The following is a 23,212-nucleotide window of genomic DNA, read 5'->3' as shown; positions in this document are numbered from 1 at the left end:
TAGTTCGCAATCTTTTCCTGAATGGTTTATCCAACTTTTCCGGTCACAGTGAATCAAAGAGATAAGCACAACTATTGTGCAAAAAACTAAAACAAAAAAAATCACACATACACGAAGAAAAGAGTGCTGAAAGTTCACGACTGCTTCAAACCGGAAATGCGTTGCTACCAAGCGAACCGATCACAGCCCTCTCGGTCTGCGTTTGGTCTGCGTCGCCTCGACGCGTAGTTACAATTTCTGGGAGGTACGCGTCAGTGACGGCGTGTGGTACGCGTCGTCGCGTACCCTATGGCGTAGGCACGGCGTCGATTTGACGCAGAACCATAATTCAGCCTTAAGTTGTCCCTGGACAGAACCTTGATGAGCACCTGTTGCTGGAAAAGTATATGGTCTGAAACTTTTGATCTGTATGAACTGAGTGCAGCCTGAAAGGTATGAGGGACGTCATTTATTCTGATAAATGAGTCTGCCAAGGTGACTGCTTTGTTGGATGATGTTGAAAGCTGCACTCCAGTTATGAGTATGGAAACAAGTCCAGAGTAAGAAGCCACAAGGAGATTATTGGTAATTTTGAGCATGGCTGTAGTGAGAATGGAAACTGGATGGGTACGAAACTGGTGAGATGAGATGAGAATGAAACTGGGAAGTGACAGATATATATATTCTATATATATATATATATATATATATATATAGAATTTTGGATTTTCCAAAGAATTTTGGAAAGAAAAGGTAGATTACTGATGAGATGACAATTATTACAATTATTGGGATCCGCGCCAGGTTTCATCAATATGGGAGTTATAGCAGGTGATTTTAGAGGTAACAGTCCCAGAAGTGAGGGAGGAATGGATAATTGCTGTTAAGGCGATAGGAGAATCAGTACTGTGGGGATTGGGTCCAAAAAACAAGCAGAAGGTTTGACTTTACTGAAGAACAGCTTCAATTGGGAAAAACAAAGCAGTTTATTTTAACTGACCCAAACTAGTGGGATGTGAACAAACGCACCTCAGCACGGATGTTCAGTTCTGGTCCGTGAGGACTGCTGTCCTGCGTGTTTTACATGTCTCCTTGCATCAGCACACCTAATTCAACAGTCACATGTATCAGGGTGTGTTGAAACAGTAAACGGCTAAAACATGCAGGACACCGGCCCTAGAGGACCAGGATTGCCCACCCCTGTTTTAGACGTTTCCTGCTGCAACACACTTGGCTTAAAGTGCAGACTTTTCAGCGAGGAAACATGCAAGACACCTGTCCTCAAGGACCAGAATTGTTCACCTGTGCATCACATATATCTAATATTATAAAAATGTAATGACATGGATATTGCTCTCTATTGAGATTTAATTTCCTCTCTCATGTTGTGTTTAACAGGTCGTTGCCTTCCTTCTGTCGCAAATGTTGAAACCTAACAACTGTTAGAGGCGACGGGGAGGTCAGGGAGGAGTCTTGGCTAACTGCACCAGGCTGTGGCCCATGAGAGTAATTGTGCCGTCTACGTGCCGTCAGTGACCGTGGCTGTGGTGGGCCCGGCCCAAGAGGCCTTATCAAACATCAGTCCGGGCCCTCGCTGACCTGTGCTGGACACACCATGGATCAACAAAGGGACAAATATGGCGAGCGACCAGCAAGGAGTACCAAGGTTTCCCAAGGAAGCCGCAGTGGACACTCATCTCGACCATCTGGCTCCTCGAGCTCCTCGGGGGTTCTTATGGTGGGACCCAATTTTCGTGTGGGGAAGAAGATTGGTTGTGGAAACTTTGGTGAATTAAAACTTGGTGAGTTGTGTTTTTTCTTAATAGAAAAGAAGCTGTTAAGACCGAAATCAAGCATGCCTCCTGAGTGATCAATACAATTTAATAATGTTGAACACAGATGTTCCAATCCTTAATAAGACTGCCGTCACCCTGAAACATAAACATCGACAATATCGATGGTGGAAAGGTGGATGAAGTCGATTCCGGACATTATAAGGGCCAGAATCAGTCTTTGCACATACTGAAATTGGTTTTCCATTGTTGTTGTTCTGAGGGATTTTGAACTTGTTTTCTGGTTTCTTCTTTGGCGATGTAATAAATGAGGTAGGATCCTGGCTCTCCGGCCAGTGGCTCCAGCACTGGCTTAGCATTAGCACCGATTTTGAGTTGGTCCTAAAGCCACCCTTAATGACCCAGTGCGATTTCACATAAGCAACATTTAATGACATTTTGTTTGTGTGTATGATTTTTGGAAAAATAATCACTTTAGCATAGGGTTGTTTTTTTGTGTGTTCCAAGAATAAACTTGAAAATCTCTACAAAGTAAATAAGTTAAATGCAGTGATAATACATTTCTGATCCAGCTCCTTTTAGTTCAGTCAAGTTCATATTCATTTAATGCCAGTTCATAAAATCAGGCTAAGCAAGGAAATCAACAGGTGACATCAAATCTTTACATCTTCAAATCCAGGTTTTGTAAATGTAGTAGAAAAAAAAACAACCCTTCCATATTAACAAGAAGAAAGTTTTAACATGACCAGGTCCAGGAATGGCAGATAACTGGCTTGATCAGTTGGAGGGTTGAGAGGACAAAAACACAACACAAGTTAAGTAGAGGAAGGAATCAGCCCAGTGTATCTTGGGAGGCTCACCGGCAGTCAGGCCTTTGGAGGAATTACTTGCTAATGGGGGTGGCTTAAGGTCACCCAGGCCAGTCCTAACTTTAAACTGTCCAAAAAGTTGAGTTTTAAGCTTACTCTTAAAGGTAGAGAGGGTGCATCCCCAACCCGAGGTGGCAGTTCGTTTCACAAGAGAGGGACCTAAAATCTGCCTACCATTCTGCTTCCGTCCAGTCAAAACAAAAAAAATAAAGACTGCAGCTTGAGAGCAATATGGGACTATGGGCTCTTTGAAATAAGCTTGGAAATGCACAGAAATGGAATTCAGAAAAGTGTCCAAACTCAATATGTATCATCATCAATTTAAAATATTGTATTGTCTAAATAATGATATAGCTCGAGTCATTGAATGTGATTTTATAAGAACAAGTACATCTACTGATAGTCTGTTGCACAGCTGACTTGATGACTTGGATAATTGCTAATTTGCATATTCACACTTGTGGCATATGAACATATTTTAATAATACCAGGCGTAAATGCATATATACTTGAAGGTACCCACTTTTGATTGGATAACCTACGACAGATGGAAATACCAGGTGTGAACAGCCTCTAAAGCTAAGGTTTGCTGTACATTCAATAAATTGATTGATAAGTAGAAATGTTATTGCTTACAGAGTTACTTGTGCCTTGTTGAACAGTCTGAAGTTTTGTCACATGTTTTAAAAAAGTAATCTATTGTATATCCTTATTCTCCTTTTCTTATTTCAGGTAAGAATCTCTACACAAATGAGTATGTAGCTATTAAACTGGTAAGTACTCACTTTATTTCTCTGTTTGACCTCTCACCACAGCAGTTGATTTTTAGAATTATTTTTAACTTTCATTTACACACTTTATGGTCTTTTAAAGCACAATAATTTTATCCTTTTAATTCAGGATTATAGGTACTGCTGTATAAAATTACATCACTGTTTAAAAGTTTATACAATTAATTATTTTGAATAAAAAACATGACGAAACCAAAATATTTCAACTGTACATTTAAAAATGGAGAAAGCAGGATCTCATAGTGCCAGTTTAATTTTTTATTTTATTTTTTTCTGCCATGTGGCTTTATGTTATGCAGTTGCCAAATTTCCTTTAACCCCACACCGTACTCGAGTTTCAGGTGTTGTACGTGACTGTTCTTGTTTTTAAGGAGAATTGTGAAAATGAAGTGTAAATATCCAGCTGGGTGTGTCCTTTCAGTTGTTTACATGCTGGTCGTGGCCCAGGTTCATACCCTTATATTATTGTCTACAATATCTGTGCGAGTAAGCTCATGAAAACCCAGCACTTTTCTGCTGTTATTTTTCATCATGTGCAACATTAACTATAAAAATATAAACTAATGTCCTAAAAAGATTTTTTTTTTTTTAACTGAAAAGTATAATAGTTTTTCTCCGTGGTTTTGTTCGTTGTGCAGGAACCAGTCAAGTCGAGGGCACCGCAGCTGCATTTGGAGTACCGCTTCTACAAAACCCTGGGAAGCACAGGTGAGATCAAAGTACACATTTTCTACTCTTGAGGGTGTTTGTGTGTGACCTCAGGATGATGATTTCATTGTTTTGGAAGATCTGCCCCAAGATTGCAACATTTCCACAACAAGCGATTACTCGACACGGCTTGCATATCTATATTAAACTGGATCAGTGGCTCATCTCCAGGATGTGATGCACGAATGCCTACATGTTTATGTAGAGCACTAAACAGTAGACTTGCTGGAGTTGTATGATAAAGTAAAGCTTCTTATTAACCCACAAAAAAGGCAGCTGATCTTGTTTTCTCGTTTCATGGAAAGTAAGTTTGTCCTTGTACTCAGTTCGTTAGTATAAAGTATGCAGACATGGCTCTTTGTTTTTTGGTTGGCTGCTTCCTCCAATGTACCCTTCACCCTCAGCTACTTTCTCTACTGATCACATTGCACAAACGTTTTCTTTGCATTTTACATAACGCAGTATTGGGTAATATTACTTTCAAAAGTAACTCATTAGGAGGCTCTGTGTATATAGCATGTTGGGGGACTTATCATTGATTTTATATAAAGATTGTGGTTCTACAGTTAGTATTGGTAGCATCTGTCTTCTGATCAGCAACATGATTGGTAACGTTTTCACTCTCAGAAATGAACAGAGTATAACATTAGCTGTTGGATCTACAAAATAAACCGCATCTAGTCTTGTTGACCAATCAAATCCCGTTCACGCCATGAGACTCATTCCCCCACATTCAACCTTGTTCTTAGTCTCTGCAGTTCTTTAGCCTACACAGCTTTTTTCTCTCTCCATATCATACAGACATTGGACTAGTGAATATATCAAGACTAATGTAGTGTATTTTACAAAAGAGTAAGAATGTGGACTCCAGTGGTGACGGATCAAATCTCCCATCATCTTGATTGGCAGCTGACTCCTTTTCCTCCTGAGCCACAGTGTTGTAGAGGTGTGCTGATCTTTTTATAGTGGTAAAATGAGTTCTTTAAATTTATTATAAAGTTCTTTGTTGCTGATAGAAACCCAGCCACAAAATAATTTTGTTTGAGATGGTTTTCTTGTGTTTCTTACCTACAAATCAACAGTAAATTAAACTACCACTACTTGAATGCTGTAATTTACACCAGCTTGCTAGCAGAGAGAGGCGCTCACGCTCACTGAAGTGTGGATGATTGAGTGCCTGCTGAAGAGCAGAAGAGACACAGAGCTCATCAGAGATTTTCTTTCTTTCCGTAGGAACAAATTGCACATGTATATACATTAAAATGTAAACGGTAGCGGATTGCTTATTTAGAAACATAACTAGTAATTGGATTGTGAAACCAAATGGTTACATTACTCATTAAAAAAAAAAAAAATCCTGTCAGCAATCATTTAAAAAAAAATACTGACAATTCACCTTGGAATGACTTAATTGTTCCAAAGTGATAAGTTGACATTAAGGCATTTGGTATGTTCAATATTTTAATGGTCACAGCCTGGCTCCTTGACCTCTGTTATCTCTGATGTTTTATTTTTCGATAAAAGATGAGTCACGGCCTGCTGATGCATGCCTTTTGCAGCAAACGATGAGGAAAAGCATACAATGATTAAATGACTACAGCTGAAAATTCATGGGAGTGTTTTGGCATAAGAAGCAATTTTGTGGGAACATTGAAAACGGTAGAAGAATAGAAAAATCCTTAATGGTCATCGATGGTTGTCATGGTGAAATTGATGTGATTTAAAGATTTGATACATAATGGTGGCTTAAAAAATATTTAAACTGCAGATTTTGGTGATGTCGGCATTTGATCATTTTGGTTGGTAATTCATTAATGGTATATATGTTGAGCAATTATATTTTAGTGTTGACTCCCTGGATCGCATCAGTCAGATGAAAAATAAAAGCATTTTATTGAAGTTTATGATCTTTTATCAGTTTTTTGGAGCTCCACATATGATAACCGGACTGGGAGTATAATGGCTATTGTTTTGCAAAGGCAAAGGGCTGGAAATGGCCAACAGTGCATAAACTCATTAAATATTTAGAGAATGGGTCGGCTGCCTCTCTTAGTACTAACCTACCTCTGTCCTCTCCTCCAGATGGATAACGTGACCTCATTTCTTCTTTACTGTTCCTGCCCACATTTGTCTCAGTCCAGGGTTTTTATGAATTCCTGTAGTTTGACAAAAATGCTCAGTCATGTGTTACTTTCTAAGGAATCACCAAGTATTACTGGATATTAATGAGAATTATTTTATTATGAATGAGGAATCTTCTTCCAGTTATTATACCGGAGTATGTAAATCAAAAAGACTTGTAGTTCTGCTTTGGTTTTTGCAAAATGGTCAAATAATTTTAGGATTAGTTTGCCAAAAACAATTCCATTTGATTTATATAGCCTCTTATTACAATAAAAACAATGCCTCTAGGTGCTTTTCAGAGACCCAGAGCATGTCCAACAAGCAAATATTAAAAGGAATAAGATGGTTTTGAAGTAGGAAACTGTTTTTTTCAAGGAAGTGAGCAATATTGAACTGTTAAAAATATTCTCAGGTAGGTTGAGGATTGCCAGGCGGATAGCAAGTTATAGGATACATACTTGACAGTTGACCAGTCTCTCATAAGACTTACACACATAAACACATTCAACCGCACGCCTACGGTCAGTTTGGTTACAAGCTCACTTAACTTAGTGTTTCTTGGACTGTGGGAGGAAGCCCACACAGGTAAGAGGAACACTTTCAAGTCTCACACATCAATCCAAATGTAATGTATGTAATTTTACCCCATTATTTATTAAAAAGGAGAGATGTTTGATTTTGTAGACATGTTTGAATATATCTTTCTGTAATAAATTGTAACCTTTTCGAGAGTAGCCAGTCTGAGGTGACATCCTGTCGCCATTACAGCACAGATGGAACTGACAAAAGGACTGAATTGTTGCATTAAAAAAAGTCAGATAACGTTTTATTGAAAAAATAAATAAAAACTTCCTTGCAGCCAGACCAGTTTTATCTATTCATGGCACATCTATCTCGTTCCTTTTTTGTCAAAACCGCTTCTAGCAACTGAGATTTTAGTTACTGATATCTTTATTCACTGGCTTAGGAAAACTATACATGAAAGTCTCCATATAAAACCTTTTGTATGAGTTTCTGTGCTACTATGTACAGTCTTGCAGAAGTCCTTTGGCACCATCTATATAATTGAAGTCTAAAACCATACTTAACAATAAGTCTTTTAGAATCTTCTAAATATTACTCATTCACTCATGTTTGGACATGAAACAGTACCAGACTCAGGCTCTGTTATAGAAAATTGAGCATGGGGAGTTTATTTGTACAGCACATTTCATATACAAAACAATTCAAAGTGATTGCATAAACCATTTAAAAAGTGTGTTTTAAAAGAAAGAGTTTAAAAGCAGAATAGAACATTTAATAGAATGTTGTTGTTTTTTTATTACGTTCAAAGTAAATGAAACTTACAAAATTGGAAGCTTCCGTTTAAAGTTGGTCTTTCTTTAGAAATGGACTGTGTTGCAGAGCAGACAGATTAAAGCTGTTATTGTGATTGCTTTGTTGCAGACAATGATGGTCATGCTATCAATTGGGTTTCAATTGCTAGTAAAAAGCTTGACCAGCCTTGTTTGTCTTAAATTGAGCTGTTTATCCATTTATTTACAGCACTTCTCCAATCTGACACATTTTTAGGCCTCCCACAGGCAACTGGGGATTCAAGGCACTTATTTCTGTGGTACAATTAGCAACCCACAGAATTGCATAATGGTGTCCAGAAATGCATGCTAGAGCACAGTATGACTCCTACATTCCCATATGCTGGCTGACAACATTTATGCCCCTTTTAGTGCTGTAGTGTATTTTTCATTACACTGCTGGAAAGTATCTGGAAAAGTAAAAAATATCTTTTAGAAGCACATTCAGTTAAAAAAACAAAAAAAAACAACTTCTTCCTCAAATGATGAAACATTGATTTCATGTTTGTTGCAGTTATATGTAATGTTGCAGTTATTTATTATTTTTTTTTTTACAATAAATATAACTCATGGAGTATTTTCATAACATAGTATATGTGCATTCGCTGTGAACTTTCCAACGTACCATTTACCATAATTGAGAACAGCGAACAACAGAGTCCGTATGACTTGAGCTAGGGTTTTTTTTGTAAGGGTTTTGTGGTACTAGTGGCAATGATTAGACGGTGTGAAGACAGGAAATCGGCGTCACAAAGAGAGGGATCACACATGGTAAACGGCACGGGTCAGGACTCGAACCTGGATCAGCTGCAATTACGACTTCAGACTTCATAAATGGGACACCTGCTCCACCAGCCGAGCTACACGTCACCCTAAGATAGCATTTTCTAGCCATAGAAATAAGAGGTAAACACTGAGTCATGCTTTCCTAATGCCAGTTAAGTTTGACCCCGTGTGGCTCTTTAAAACAAGTTCAGGATGTGGTCGTCATGAAAGCAGACTTTAGATGCCTCTAATTAGAGATCATTTGACAAGAATGGAATTGCACATGCATAATGCACATGCATAATACTCTATGTACTGTGTATGCCTGATGGCCAGACATTTGGCAGAATTAATAATACATTTATAGTCTTGCACATTTCTGTCTCCTCACATTATAATTTAAGGCACTTTCCTGACTAACTGTAACAAGGAGCTTTAGTGTCCTGATGAGCAGCATGACAAACACCCCTAACAAGAGTGTATAGGGGCACCTGCCTTGGCCTTCATTACAGTTGCTTTACTCTTATCATTCAATGCCAAACTCCACTCTGTCACCTTGGCCCTTATTTTATTTCTAGCCAGATAGGATTGTTAGAACAATTAGAGTGAAGCTGAGAGGATATCATTCAGTTGGGAGGCGGCTGTGTGAGGCAGTGGAAAAAATTCGTTTTCAGCCTGCAGCAGCAGAGTGATACAGTTGTATTTTTCAGGTACAGCATTGTGTTACTTCAGAGTTTATGTTCCCCTGTGGTGCTCCTTCTTTCTAAAGCTTTATTTCACTTTAACTTGGGTAATCATTAGTCAAGTTAGACAGGGGGAAAAAAACACTTTTGGCAATATGACTGAGAATGCCCACTGATAGATAGATAGATAGATAGATAGATAGATAGATAGATAGATAGATAGATAGATAGATAGAACTGAAATTCTGAAAGTATAGTATTCAAATACCTAGTATGTAGTGTTTTTGTTGTCTCCTTTACCATTTAAACCATGAATATTGTTCTTGTGTGTGTTGGACATGTTGTCAGTGATGTGGTTGAACCATGAAGGTTCAAACACATCACTATGGTTGAATTGCTACTGCATTACTCTGACAACTCAAAAAAGTATCCAGGGACTTGTCTCTTAAATCTTGTGTGTCTTTCTCGTATTCCAGCAGAGGGCGTGCCCCAGGTCTTTTACTTCGGCCCCTGTGGGAAATACAATGCCATGGTCCTGGAGCTGCTGGGCCCAAGTCTAGAAGACCTGTTTGATCTTTGTGACAGGACCTTTTCACTGAAGACTGTCTTAATGATAGCAATTCAGCTGGTGGGTTCTCTGAAGCAGAGTTGTTTTGAAGTAGCATCTAATCATTTCTTTTTACCAACTAAAAATGTTTCTTCCAGTAAGACAAAAACATCACGTGCAAAAAGTTAAGAGCACAGGCTAAATTCCTGCAACCATGAAAGATGGTGTGTGTTCAATCATATCAGTGCAGTACGCCTGTCAAATATTTAATAACTTCAACGTATGATCACACATTTTCTTCAAAATCATTGCTAATGTTTTTCCTCCTTGGCAGTGTAAACGCACACCTGAATGCGCCATACAACAAATAATAAAATGTCTTGCGTTTTGGCTTAGTTCCTCTAAGATACAACGTAATGCGTCTTATTCCTGATGTTAAATAAACTACCCAGACAGCGGTGTTGAACTGCTTGTGTGAATACAATAATGTGCAGGTTATTGGGTTGCATGAACCCAAAGTACTACCTGTGTTCTAAAATACACGGATCAGGTTGCAGGCCAGGGTACTGCTGCAATGTATCACCCCATCTGCAAACCAGCTAACGGTATTACTATGCATATCTTTGGTCAAATTGAGGTAGACTTTGACATTTTTCACTGAATCTCGTCAAGTTTGAGCGTCTCTGAGACTGATATGAACCCAGCCTTTCAGGCGCCTCAGACATCTCAAAATTTCTAACATTTCACTTTGTCAGCACAAAATCTGCTTTGCTCTGGTAATCTAGATGGCCTCTTTAAATTTGTAAAGATACTTCCAGAGAAACTGCACCCTAGCTTCTTTTCCTCTTTTTTTTTTTTTTGTTGATAGTCTTTCTCTGACTACACCGTGCATTTTGCTCCCTGCTTAGAAAACTAAATAATCTTACACCGCTGATTAATGCTATTCCGTGTGATCACACTTTGTTTGGCAGCAATAAGCACTCATCTATTTTAAATACTTTATTTTGATATTAGTCACTCATTCTTGAAATACTATCGTCCATCGGGATAGTTCTGAATCAGTATCTTGTATTATTTAGAGCACGTAATATTCAAACACAGAAAGAAAACTAAAAAGACCATAGCAGCAAAGAGAAATGGGTGAGTAAAGAAATAAAGGTCCATAATATTGAATAAATACTGTATATAAGGAGTTAATTGAAAAGCCAGAGGGGTTAGTGCAGTAAAGTGGAGACTGACATTGGTTAAAAAGAATTGGTCCATTTCACTCTTGATTCACTCTTTTATTCTCCCTAGTACTTGCACAGAAGAAGTGATATATGTTTATTTAAACTCTGCAGTACTTAAAATAACACATACTTGAGTACAAATGGAATTGTATTAATTTTTTTTGTCAATGAAATGATGTAAAATTATGAGTGTGGTCTTGCATTTTATGATGTATCTCGTAAATATTTCTCTTGATCGACTCTTGTGTCCTCTCCACCAGATTTCTCGAATGGAGTATGTGCACTCTAAAAATCTCATCTATAGAGATGTCAAACCTGAAAACTTTCTCATTGGACGGCAAGGAAATAAAAAGGAGCACATCATTCACATCATTGACTTTGGCCTGGCCAAAGAGTATATTGACCCTGAGACCAAAAAACACATTCCGTACCGGGAGCACAAGAGCTTGACTGGTACTGCCAGATACATGTCCATCAATACACACTTAGGCAAAGGTAGGAGTCCTTTCAAAGCCTTGCATTTTTATGTCATGTTTTGAAAGATCTATAATATATATGATACTCTGTTCGCAAAGTTTCTCAGTGAATGTTATAAAATCTATTAATATAGAGCAAAGCAGGCGAGATGACCTGGAGGCTTTAGGCCACATGTTCATGTATTTCCTTCGTGGGAGTCTACCTTGGCAAGGACTTAAGGTATGTCAAGTACATGGACATGTTATAAACTGTTACAAAATCATGGTTGTCTCACACGGAAACGCCTTCATCCCTGGAGAAAAACATATCCGACTGCTGATGTTTGGACATGCTTTTGTAACAATTTGCATATGTTGGACCCTGATCAGATCAGTGACGATGTACAACCCAGTTTCCAAAAAAAGAAAAAAGAGGCGAAATATACTTTTATATTTTGAAACTGAGATCATATTGTATTTTTGAAAAATGTAAGCACATTTTGAATTTAGTGGCACCTGTTCGTTTCTTATAAGGTTATTACAGTGGCATTCTTACAACCCTGAAGCATCGACCCTTCTTTTAACAATACTCTCTAAGCATTCGGGACAACAGGAGCCGAGCTGCAATCATTTAGAAAGTAAAATGTTTCTCACTTCTTGTTTGGTGTAGGAGTTGCAGCTTCTTGACAGCTGTGGGGCCAGATGTTTTCAGTGGGAGACAGGTCTGGACTGCTGTAGGGCCAGTTCAGCACACAAACTTTAATTACAGAGCATGTTGTTTTGTGTGCGGAATCTGGTTTGGTATTGCTGAGATATTAGTCCATGGGCCAGACCAGATATCAGTACCACTCAAGGTGACCAAACTTGCTTCTAATTTTTGAAAATATCCATGTCTGTAGATGATATTCTGGTATGATAACCCTTACTGAGTGGCAGCTGTATCATAGTTATCAGCTCATGAAGTCACCCAGCCCCTTCAGAAAATTACATTGTAGATGCTGGTGCATATCCTGGTTTAGACTCATGTACAGGATATCTGTCAATGTTTCACAATATTGTCTTTGGTATCATTTTAAAAGGGGACTTTTTAAGCATTCATTCAAACTAAGATGTGAATCTTTCTGAGGTCATTGCAGCTCTTTAAACTATAAACAACACACATTTTTACACAATTCTCGCCTATATGATATACTATCTTTTATCCCTGTGTCATCTAGGAACAACAGAGACACACAATACAAAACTAGAATACTCACAGGACCATAAGGATTCATTCTATATCATTGTTACAGGTCATTGTGAGCCTTAAACTAGAAGAGCATCATTAGGCTCCTATGAAACTATAACAGCCACTAGGCTAATGTCACAAACTGGTCTTTATCATGCAAGTACAGGACATAAAGGACACTACAATGAGATAAGGAAGGAAGGTTTTATAAACAACATTATACACATAACAATATTGTAAACAAAATTAGCATCGTTATTAATGAGAATATGTCAAGATCTGATTATAGTTGGGCTATCAAGTTCTGTGTGTACTTAAGATAGTGTTAAGGAGGTTAACCAAATACAGAATGATCACATAATGTCACTCAAACTATGATACAGCTGTCACTCAGGAAGGGTTATCATACCAAAATATCATCTACAGACATGGATATTTTCAAAAATCCTAAGCAAGTTTTGTCACCTTGAGTGGTACTGACAAGTGAAGTTTTGGTCTCTGGCCCATGGACAATATGCAAGGCCTTCCCTGTAGAAATCATCTCATGTGGAAAACAGCACGTGTTTATATGGTCTAGACTCTAGAGCACTTATGGTGCCTTCACACAAGTTACCCTCTTCATGTACGCTAATGCATCATCACGTCGTTACAGATGTTTGTTCTTGAATCTTGATATGTGTTTTCCTCAGTCCCGTCAAATGAAGTTGTGCTCAGAGAGGGTAGTGTTTTGTTGTTAAATAAGTCTGTACTTGTTGTGAAACTTGAGGGTGCAAAAAAATGCGTATAGTCATTGTTTTCAGAAGGGCCATGCTCCTAGGCCCTTGTAGTGATTTATTTTTTTTCCTTCCTAGTTTTTTTTTTTTTTTTTTAAACATCTTTTCTTTAAAGTATACCGGTAGATGGGAAATTGAGAAGAAGCATGCAGCACAAGATCGCAGGATGGATTCCTGCTTCTCCACACACTTATTTTATCCGGACGTTAGGAAATCAATATCTATGTCTACATGGAGAAAAATAAGTTTTCAGTAGACTGTACCATCAGGGTTTCAGGTTAAATATTAAGAATTCCACAACAGTAAAAAAGAATATTAAGAACATAATAATTAATATTCATGCTATTCTTACTCATGCTCTTTCAACTCTAGACCTGGTTTAATTGCATTTGCATTTGGTTCATTTGCAGGCTGACACACTTAAAGAACGATACCAGAAGATTGGAGACACAAAACGAAACACTCCCATCGAGGTCCTGTGTGACAACTTCCCAGGTACGTTAATGATGGCAGCATCTGTGTCCAACTGGACTCTCACAGTCTGACCAGCACTGATCCAGCTGGACCTCCTATGTGATCATTGTTCTCTCAAGAGAGTGGTAGTAATTTGCTAATGGATCAGCACCAAAATACATTTTGGTTTTGAATATCTATTTTGTTTTAATACTTCAGAAAAAAAAGTAGTAAAGTAAAATGATATTTCTCAGCTTTAGTGAGTCGAGCATTCTTTGTTTTTTGTTTAATTCAGAGGAAATGGCCACCTACTTGCGGTATGTGAGGCGTTTGGATTTCTTTGAAAAGCCCGACTATGAATACCTGAGGACTCTGTTTACTGAACTGTTTGAGAGAAAAGGATACACGTTTGACTACACGTACGACTGGGTTGGCAGGCAGATTGTAAGTTACGCCTGTAATCAATATTTATTACTCATGAATTCTTTTGTCAGTAGTTTACAGTCTCTCAGGAAAGAATCCAACTCATTGTTGTTCCCATCAGCCCACACCAGTGGGATCTGTCCATATAGATTCTGGTGCATCTGCTGTCACAAGAGAGAGCCATCCTCACAGAGACCGACCCTCACAGCACCCACCAATTAGAAATCAGGTATGCAACGGTTTTATTTCAGCGGTTTAAAAGAGGTCTGTTCCAGTGACAAGAAGGGACACGATCCACGAGCAGCTTTCACTTATCGGGATGGTCAGCATTGTTGAACAGTAAAGCTGATGTACGTGTAGACTTTAACACTGTGAAAACCATCACTTCTAATAAGATATATGAGTGTTGTTTAATCATTAAGACCAAAAGCCTGTTGAAACAAATATTTCAAAATCTAAACATTATTGGTAAAGGGTCTCCTAAAACCCAAGGTTTTTATGAAAATACCTCAGCTGTGGAAATAACCGTGACCTTTTGTGTAACTTTTATTGACTTTTGTGACTATTACACTGCCTCGAAATCATTCACATACATCATTGTGTTGAAATTAGAGGCATGAAGTTAGGTTAAGAGGGTATTATTTGATTTATTAGTTATATTATTTATTAGATCTAGGATACAATGAGGAAAGCAAATAGTTAGCGCAAGTCCACACCATTAATACCCGGTACTCGCAATGAACTGAGGTAAACTTAGACATGTGTTTTAATGTCACCATTGGCTGCTTTGAAGTTCAGCAGCAGTGACGGAAACAAGCCTCAGTAACGTTTTCTTCCCAAAAGCTGCTGATTGCTGTTATAGACATAATAATGATGATAATTTCTGCGCTGCAGGTTTACTTTTGTGTTTAAATATAATGAGATTGACGCCAAAGTTTGAGCTGCGAGAGTTTACGTCCAGCTTATGTCTTGGCTTCAGGCTCATTGGTTTTTGATTCAGTTCTTTCTAGCTTTGCTTTGATTTTTAATTCACTTTTTTATTTGATTACTTTTTCCTTTCCATATTTCATGCTGCTTTGCATGGTGCCTTACCTCGCACACCCAAATGCTCATCTTTCCTAACACAATTATTCCCTCACCCCCTCTCCCTTTACACCCTCAATCCCACATCCCCTCACACCACCAATGCAACCCCCGACTCCTGAGCAGACAGCAGTCTCAGACCGACGAGGAGCATGGGAGGTGCAGCCCACACGACAAGCAAACTCCACCTATCTGACCTCCCACCTGGCAGCGGACAGGCACGGGGGATCAGTACAGGTACACACCCCTCACCTGATAAGTCAACACCCCCCACCCAATCTCCCTGGAGTCAGATCTGTCTCATTGATCTAATCCAAGAAAAGAGGGCAAAGACTAAATTTGACCCGAAGTCTGGAAATCGTTAGGTTTCATTTCCCTCCTTTTTTCTTTATCTCTCCCGTTTTTGTTATTGTTTGGGGTTTTTTATGGAGGAGGTGGTGATGTCAGGTTGAGTTTTCAGTGGATTTATGTACTTAGCCACATATTTGATATTTGATTGGTATTTTTACAAGGGGCTACAAGCTCAGTAAAATACTCTGGGGATCAGTTTTTAGTTTTAGTTTTTACATATTAACCTCCTGTGACCCGGTGTCATTTTTGTTTGTTGCTTTGGGCCACCCTTAAGAAATTAAATGATATAACATCGACAACAGAACGTGTGATGTCCAGATATGCGTATGCCAAGTCAGAGGAGGTCAAACAGATTTCCAGGACAAACGGAAATTTTTCACTAAATTATTTTCCAGAAATGTGTATGAAGCAACTGCTCATAATCAACTAAAATATATTTGACATATTTGAATAACCTTTTACATCTAGTTCACGAGTGAGTGTTCAGTAGCAATGCCAGATATTTTACTCGCCTTTTTGTGAGACAGATCTAGAACCATTTACCTCTGCAACCCCCTTACCACTGGCTGGGAGATGTTTTTTTTCTTTTTCTGCTCCATTATTATGCGCATGTCATCTGATGCCACCAACTTCTGATGTTCCGATGATTTTTAGCTTTAGAAACGGCAACCCTTGTTGTGGCATTTGATATCTGGCCCTACAACTCTTCATTACGCTTGGACACTCCTTGCCTTTTGCATGGCAGGATGAGCTCAGACGGCTAAGTGCATGCTCTTACATCAAAAAGGGCTTTTGTACCTGAAAGAACGTCCTGGAAAGAAGATCCTGCTGTAATTTTGACTCCTTTGCATTAGCAAATATGGAAAAAGTTTGCTTGCATAGTTGTGAAGGTGTGGTACAAATGTTTTTGAAGAGGAAGATTCATTTTCAATAAGAGTTTTTTTTATTTTGTTTTGTTTTTTAATCAAAAAGTTTTGTGTGGGTTTTTTGTTTTGTGTTTTCCCCCTCAAACATTTTACAAAACCAAAACCATTGTCACATTGCTGCTTTGTTAGTTGCTGTTGAGATCCTAAGTGGAAAGTCAAGTGTAATTTTACCAATAACCATTGTCTCTTTCTGACGCTGTGTGTGTGTTTGGTTGGGTTTTGCTTGTTTTCTTTTTTCTGGCCAGCATGCTAATTGATATAGCTGTTGTGTGTAGAAGTGTGAACTTGGGTGGGTCGATCTCGTGTGACTCCAGTTTGTGCTGCAGGTGGTCAGTTCAACCAACGGGGAGCTGAATGCAGACGATCCACTGGCTCATTCCAACGCTCCGATAACGGCTCAGGCAGAAGTGGAAGTGGTTGACGAAGCCAAGTATGTGTCGTTCCTCCCCCTGCGCTTTCTTCCTTGTCCATCTGTCGCTTCCTCTTTCCCACTCTTCCCGCTGCTGTCTCGATCTCCCCATCTTCTGCTGTGGTGTACAGTAGTGACGGCCCAACCCTCGGCTGTTGGCTGTTTCTGTCCATCTTACCTCTGTGTGGGTTTTTTTATTTTTAAACTGCTGCTCGTCTCTGTCATAATTCTTTGCTACAGATATATGTTTAAAAGAATGGAAACTAATGCAGAATAATATACAGCAGCTTCTTCCACCTGTCACAGTTAACAGCTACCCACTGAGGAAGGTGCTTCACTTTCTAGGAGTGTCATTGTCTTGAAGGAATACCTGATAATGCTTGTAGCAGCACCCGTAACGATGTGTGGCAGACAACAGAGATGACACCAGGCTGTTTATGTGTTGACTAAGCTGCGTGTGTACGTATTTGTATTGTAAACAGGCAGCAACAGTCAGTTATTTCTCTCTGACGGCCAAACGGGTGAGAATCTCCAGTAAAGTTGCTTTGGGTTTCAATGTTGTACAAACTGAGATTTTTTACTAATGGTTTTTTTTTTCAGTACTTGTCAGCACATCAATCACGTTGAGCTGATCATTAACCCGAGATGCTGCTTTGATTGGGGTGGACCGCCATCTTAATTAAAAGTGCTAATTCCTTTTTTCACATCTTCTAACAAATCGCCCACCTGCGGTTTCTCTTTAGCCTGCACTCGTTGGTGTTTGCTGACAAGCCTCCGCTGCGTTCTCACCGTTGTTTGGTGACAATGGCTGTGTTTGATACCGCGTCTATTTTCTTGACTCAGGTTTGAGTTTAAGAGTTACTGTAATAAAAATCTGATATTTATGGAACTTAGCTTTTGTCTTTTCAGATATTATCACATGTAGCCCTTTTTTTTTTTTAAACATTTGTTTATTGGATTTTCACAGAAGTATACAAAGCATACTTCTGTGAAAAAAAAAAAAAAAAAAAAAAATATACATAGTATACAAAGCAGGCAGCACGGTGGCTTAGTGGTTAGCACTGTTGCCTCACAGCAAGAAGGTCCCCGGTTCGACTCCCAGGCCCAGCAGGGGCCTTTCTGTGTGGAGTTTGCATGTTCTCCCCGTGCTTGCGTGGGTTTTCTCCGGGTACTCCGGCTTCCTCCCACAGTCCAAAAACATGCATGTTAGGTTAATTGATGATTATAAAATTGCCCGTAGGTGTGAGTGTGATTGTGAGCATGGTTTGTGTGTTTATATGTGGCCCTGTGATGGACTGGTGACCTGTCCAGGGTGTAACTCCCTGCCTCTCACCTGAAATGAGCTGGGATAGGTTCCAGCAGACCCCCGTGACCCCGCAAGGGATAAAGCGGGTAAGATAATGGATGGATGGATGGATGGTATACAAAGCAGAAGTAGTTTTGTAGTTACATGCAAACTTCCAGTACAACTCAGTAAATAGAAACCTTATAAAAGAAAAGACTGCGTTTTCTTTTTCACCCCAAAAATAAAAAACAAAACAAAAAAAACATCAGAGACCAAAACAAAAAACATATAGGACATACTGTATGCCAAATTAAAAAATAATAGTAATAACAAATACAAAAGCAAACATCAAACAAACATAAAACATCAGTCCAGAAGTATTGCATATAAGATTTACTGTGACCTGTGACATGTAGCCCTTTTGAACTAATATTCCTTACGTAGCTGACAATTATGGTGTGCAAAAGTTCAGTTGAAAATGATGGTTTCTGTTGATACTTTAATGTAGATTTATCACATACAAAAGTACACATTATGTACCTTGTTTCAACTCTTTATGCATTTTTAATTTGCAACAAATAGTCTTTCTTGCCTGATGAAGGTTCTTTGAACAAATATACCACCTCTTTAACCCCCCCAAAGTTTACATTTTGCTTATTTGTAGTTATGTTTTCTAGTGGGTGTTTTATCTACTGCTCAATAAAACTAGTATTACCTGGTTTGTCAATGGATTCAAAAAAACAAACTTGACCTTTTAGATGTGGGTTTATCAGCCAGTTTAGTTTGTGTCCGATGGTCTTCATTAATTAATTTTAATTAATTTCCGTTCGTAATTTTAATTTATCTGAATGTTTAGTTGAAGTATAACAGCAAATCTTATTAAAGGAAGTTACAAATACTGTTTTTTTTTTGTTTTTTTTAATAAGTCAAATCAGTACTTTTAAACCAAGGTACTTGATGGAGCAAAAGTTGAAATGTCCAAAAATATATAATACATCATACAATATTATTAATTGATAGTAAAAATGTAATGCAATAAAACTCCATAGATTTGAAACGGTTCAATGAACATTCAACCGGAGAAATGAAGTCAAGAAGAAAATATGTCCAAAGATTTAGTCCTGAAGTGGGAGCAGATCTCGTGCGGAGTGGAAAGTTGTTCCACAGTTCAGGAACAGCTTCCCTAACGGCTCGATTGCTCCGGGTTCTGAGTAAAAAAGATTTGGGCAAACCCAGAAGCATTTAAGAGGACACCAGCAAATGTTGATAGTGAACCCGCATTCCTACAGCGGACAGAATATTTTTGTGCCACATCATCCTCATTCCCTGGAATTCTGGGAAACGCGAGGTGCCGAGTAAATATTCTGTGAATCCTTCCTCCTTTAAAATCTGTCGAGCTTTCCTCCTCCTCTGTGTCCACCTGTCTCTTGTCAGTGGTGTTGTGTGCACGTTTCTGTGGCATGTGCCCAGTCCTGTCATCTCAGTCTTACTGTATTAATCGCTCTCTCTTTTCTCTTGACACCCTTTCCTCTCTCCTCTTCTGTAGCTGCGTGAAAATGCTCAACCTGTGGTGAGTCCCTCTCTGCTTGTCCACATCATACTCATGGGACAGGGAGTGGACCAGCCTGGGCCGGGTCCAGTGGAGTTATTTTCTAAGTTTAACCAGACTCTCACTGGTACAGTAGTGCCATAAGCTCTACTCACTATTTAACATGTCTATCCTCCTCCACTTCTTTCCTCTTTTTATTTTAATTTTAAACCACCGCCACCTTAGTGATTAAAGTAGTCTAATTTGCTACCAAATTGATAGAAAACTTCAGCTGAACTCTGTCTTTATTAGTCTTTATTATCGGAAGCAATATTATATAAATCTTTTCTTTAAAAGTATATTTGACCACAAATTCATGGTAAATATTTTATTTTGCTAGTAGATAAGTGTAAGAGGACCAGTCACTGTCCTATGTCTTGATCCACAGCTTTCTTTTCTTGTATTTGTATGACCGTTCTCGCTCACCATGTCTCGTGCTTTTTGTGCACCTTTACCCCCCCCCCTTTTTTTTTCTTATTACTTTTTCTTTCCCTTCAAGAAATGTAGTCTCCACTCTCAAGTCACTGCAGCAGCAGTTTATAGTGATGCTGGCCCTATGTTGAAATCTGTAAGAGCGGAGGGACCAGAGTAAGCATGCAAACACATGGTGGATGGCTCCATCATGTCCATAATCCCCAAAACAAAATCTGTCCCTGATTGGAAAGACTCACCCCAAGCTCTTCTTTTTTTATTTTTATTATTTATTATTATTAACACACGAGTCAAAGCGGCCCGCTTGTGCCTGTTTGTTCTTTAGCCTCGTTGAGAGCCTTTCTCATGTACATGTGGATTTAATGTCTGCCATTGTCTACAGGTGCTGCTGCTTCTTCAAACGAAAGCGGAAGAAGAACACCCCCAGGCACAAATGATGAGGCGGCAGCAGACTGAGACGTTCCACGTGTCGCCTTCAGCCCATTTCAGAAATCAAGGAGGTTCCATTCAGAACAACGGAGGGAGTCGACCTAAAGATCTTGTTTGAATCGTTCTCTGCTGGGACCAGTTGCAAATGGTTTGTTGAGATGTACAACACGCTTGTGTCTTTTGATGGGAGTCTTTTGTTTTTTGCCCACCCCCTCTAAATTATGTTTTTGGCTGGTCAGTCAGCTAAAGAGGGAAACCATTTTGATGGACTTTTGCAGAGGATTAATTTTATTTTTCCTTCCCAAGATACCCAGCATTTGTATTTTTTCTCTCATCATTTTCATCATTTTTTTTTTTTTTTTGCTCCGGTCTTTCTATCGTGGTATTGCAAAGGAAGAGACAGATCTTCCCGTGGAGTCTTGCCACCTTCAGTCTTTTCCGTAATATTGTTTCTGCCTGACTCACGAAATGATTTAATTTCCCCCTCCGTGAAGTCCCGGATCATCTCGCTTTGCCCCCCAACTCCTCTTTTGTTAGTTTGCTGCCTCATTTTAACACAAAGCCCTTTTTGGTCATTGCTGTCGCAGGACTGAATGTAAACCTGAACACACGGGAGCCGCGAGTGTAACTGCCTATATTCACACACTGGCACAAAGAGCATCAGTCTGCCATTTGGCCCCTGCACTTTTTCCCCCTCCGAGGTGGCCAACCCTGGCGCTGAGATCTGGGCCTTAGAGAACAGACGACCAGAGATGTTCTCCTGCACTGTGTCCTCTGCGGATGATTTCTGCTCACCCTGCTTGGGTCAAGCACTCCTACTTAACCACGATGCCGTCAAAATACACTACAATCTCTTTTGACTCATGCAGTTTTGCTCCTGTTGTCTTTTGTGATGATGAGCAGCAACCTGACATTTATAGATGGGGCTTGGGGGGAAACAAATGCTATTTATGCTATTTATCTCTTATTTGCCACTAGTTTTCCTACTAATTCTCAAACATGCACATTGAATGTATGGACAGAACAGTAAATGACTCTGGAGCATTTATATAATCTATGATGTGCATGGGAAAGGAAATTGCAGTTAAGGAGTTAAAACCAATGTTTGAGAAAAAAAAAAAAAAAAGGAACAAAAATGAGACCAAAAGTAGATGTGTTTATGGGTTAAGAGGGTCTTACATGTTCTTGAACTTTAATAATGGACTCCTCATCAACAGTAGACATTGGGTTGCTGTTTCTTTGGAGTGACAAAAGAAACTGGCGTGATGTGCTTTGGAGAATCACCGCCTCTAAAACTCTTCTGTCCAATGCCTTAACCCCAAACAACCAATTTGTGCATCTCATCACCAGTTGGATTAGAAATTAGCGGCATGGTTTTGAGACCTGCTTTCAAACCTTTGGGCTAATAGTCGAGACTGTTTGCAGCTATCAAAGCGGCGTGTTAACACATGAACGTGTATTGAAGATGCATCCCCAAGAAAGCAATGCCAAACGAAAGGTGTGGTCGATTTTTAATGTGTAACGGTATTAAACGCGTCCCTACCCCTCGGTGTGAAAAACCCTCGTGCTGCAAAGCGAAGTTTGACCTTGAGACAGAAATGCAACGGCGGTAAGAGTGAGGCATGTATGACTGCCTTGAAACAATATCCTCAATCTGTCACCTTGCCTGTCCTCTGAACAGAGAAGTGAATTACAGTACATAGTTGTTCTTTGTGTTTTTTTTTATGCTAATGTGAATTCTTTTTAATGCAATTTGTGTCTCCCCATTCCTAATAGCCATGGTTTTATGGGGAAAGAGAGGGTGAACAAAAAAGCCTGAGACCATGACTGCACTACATTTGTTGACCCCCGACTTTCCCTGACGAGACCCTGCCTTCTTAATACTGTACTTTAAATGTGCTTATTACTTTATAGTAGCTGCCTCATGTGCTAGGCCTTCTCTATAGGGTGCAGGGAATACATTTGTTTTTGTTTTTAATCTCCACCTGCTCTTTTTTTTTCTCTTTTTTTTTTGTGCCATGACACCTTCCACGAATCCCTCTTTTTCTTCTGCTCACAAACATGCACTCACCTGCAAACGCACACACACAAGTCCAAGATGAGTTGATGCCCAGTGGAGTGTCAGATTTGGTGTTAAATGGACCTGCTCCATCATCTTTAGAATGTTGTAGATGTTGAAAAATGATCTCAATGAGTCAGTATGTAAACCTGCTTGTTCTGTGTATTTACACTGTATAGCCTTTTTTTTTTTTTCTCCCACCCGCTGACATGTCAGTTGCTCCGGGGTCTTAAGTTATTGTGTTATTGAAAGTACTTGAATATGAAAATCTATGGGACCTTTTTTTTTTTTCCGTTTTGTTCATAGTAACTCCACACATAGGATTGGAGGGGATCGGTGAGAAAAAAGGCTATTTGAATGACGGGTATTAATTTCCTCGATGTCTCAGTGCCTCTCTAGTGTGTGCAGGGGACGTTTGTCACCTGTGGAGTCCAGTGATCGCTGGTGGAAATGAGCTGCTGAGGGTTGACTCATT

At 39.2% G+C, this 23,212-nt stretch overlaps 1 protein-coding gene across 5 annotated transcripts in view; it reads left to right on the top strand.

Moving 5' to 3' along the window:
- The window catches only part of csnk1g1 (casein kinase 1, gamma 1), a 29,448-nt gene extending 7,664 nt beyond the window's left edge, over positions 1-21,784 (top strand). For 2 of the 5 annotated variants that reach the window (XM_061739230.1, XM_061739238.1), the window contains exons 2-14: positions 1,378-1,781; positions 3,374-3,414; positions 4,071-4,140; positions 9,544-9,695; positions 11,104-11,338; positions 11,454-11,539; positions 13,710-13,794; positions 14,048-14,196; positions 14,297-14,404; positions 15,385-15,495; positions 16,862-16,965; positions 19,776-19,799; positions 20,632-21,784. In XM_061739230.1, the coding sequence (XP_061595214.1) occupies positions 1,595-1,781; positions 3,374-3,414; positions 4,071-4,140; positions 9,544-9,695; positions 11,104-11,338; positions 11,454-11,539; positions 13,710-13,794; positions 14,048-14,196; positions 14,297-14,404; positions 15,385-15,495; positions 16,862-16,965; positions 19,776-19,799; positions 20,632-20,686 (1,407 nt within the window). In that variant the 5' untranslated portion in view covers positions 1,378-1,594 and the 3' untranslated portion in view covers positions 20,687-21,784. The remainder of the gene's footprint in view (positions 1-1,377; positions 1,782-3,373; positions 3,415-4,070; positions 4,141-9,543; positions 9,696-11,103; positions 11,339-11,453; positions 11,540-13,709; positions 13,795-14,047; positions 14,197-14,296; positions 14,405-15,384; positions 15,496-16,861; positions 16,966-19,775; positions 19,800-20,631) is intronic. The other 3 variants (XM_061739251.1, XM_061739244.1, XM_061739259.1) reach the window with 3 other exon arrangements.
- Positions 21,785-23,212: the final 1,428 nt, after the last annotated feature.

The sequence above is a fragment of the Cololabis saira genome, chromosome 2 (genome assembly GCF_033807715.1).
Source record: "Cololabis saira isolate AMF1-May2022 chromosome 2, fColSai1.1, whole genome shotgun sequence".
NCBI lineage: Eukaryota > Metazoa > Chordata > Actinopteri > Beloniformes > Belonidae > Cololabis > Cololabis saira.
The sequence above is the reverse complement of the archived record's forward strand: the minus strand, read 5'-3'. Positions and strand labels throughout refer to the sequence as shown.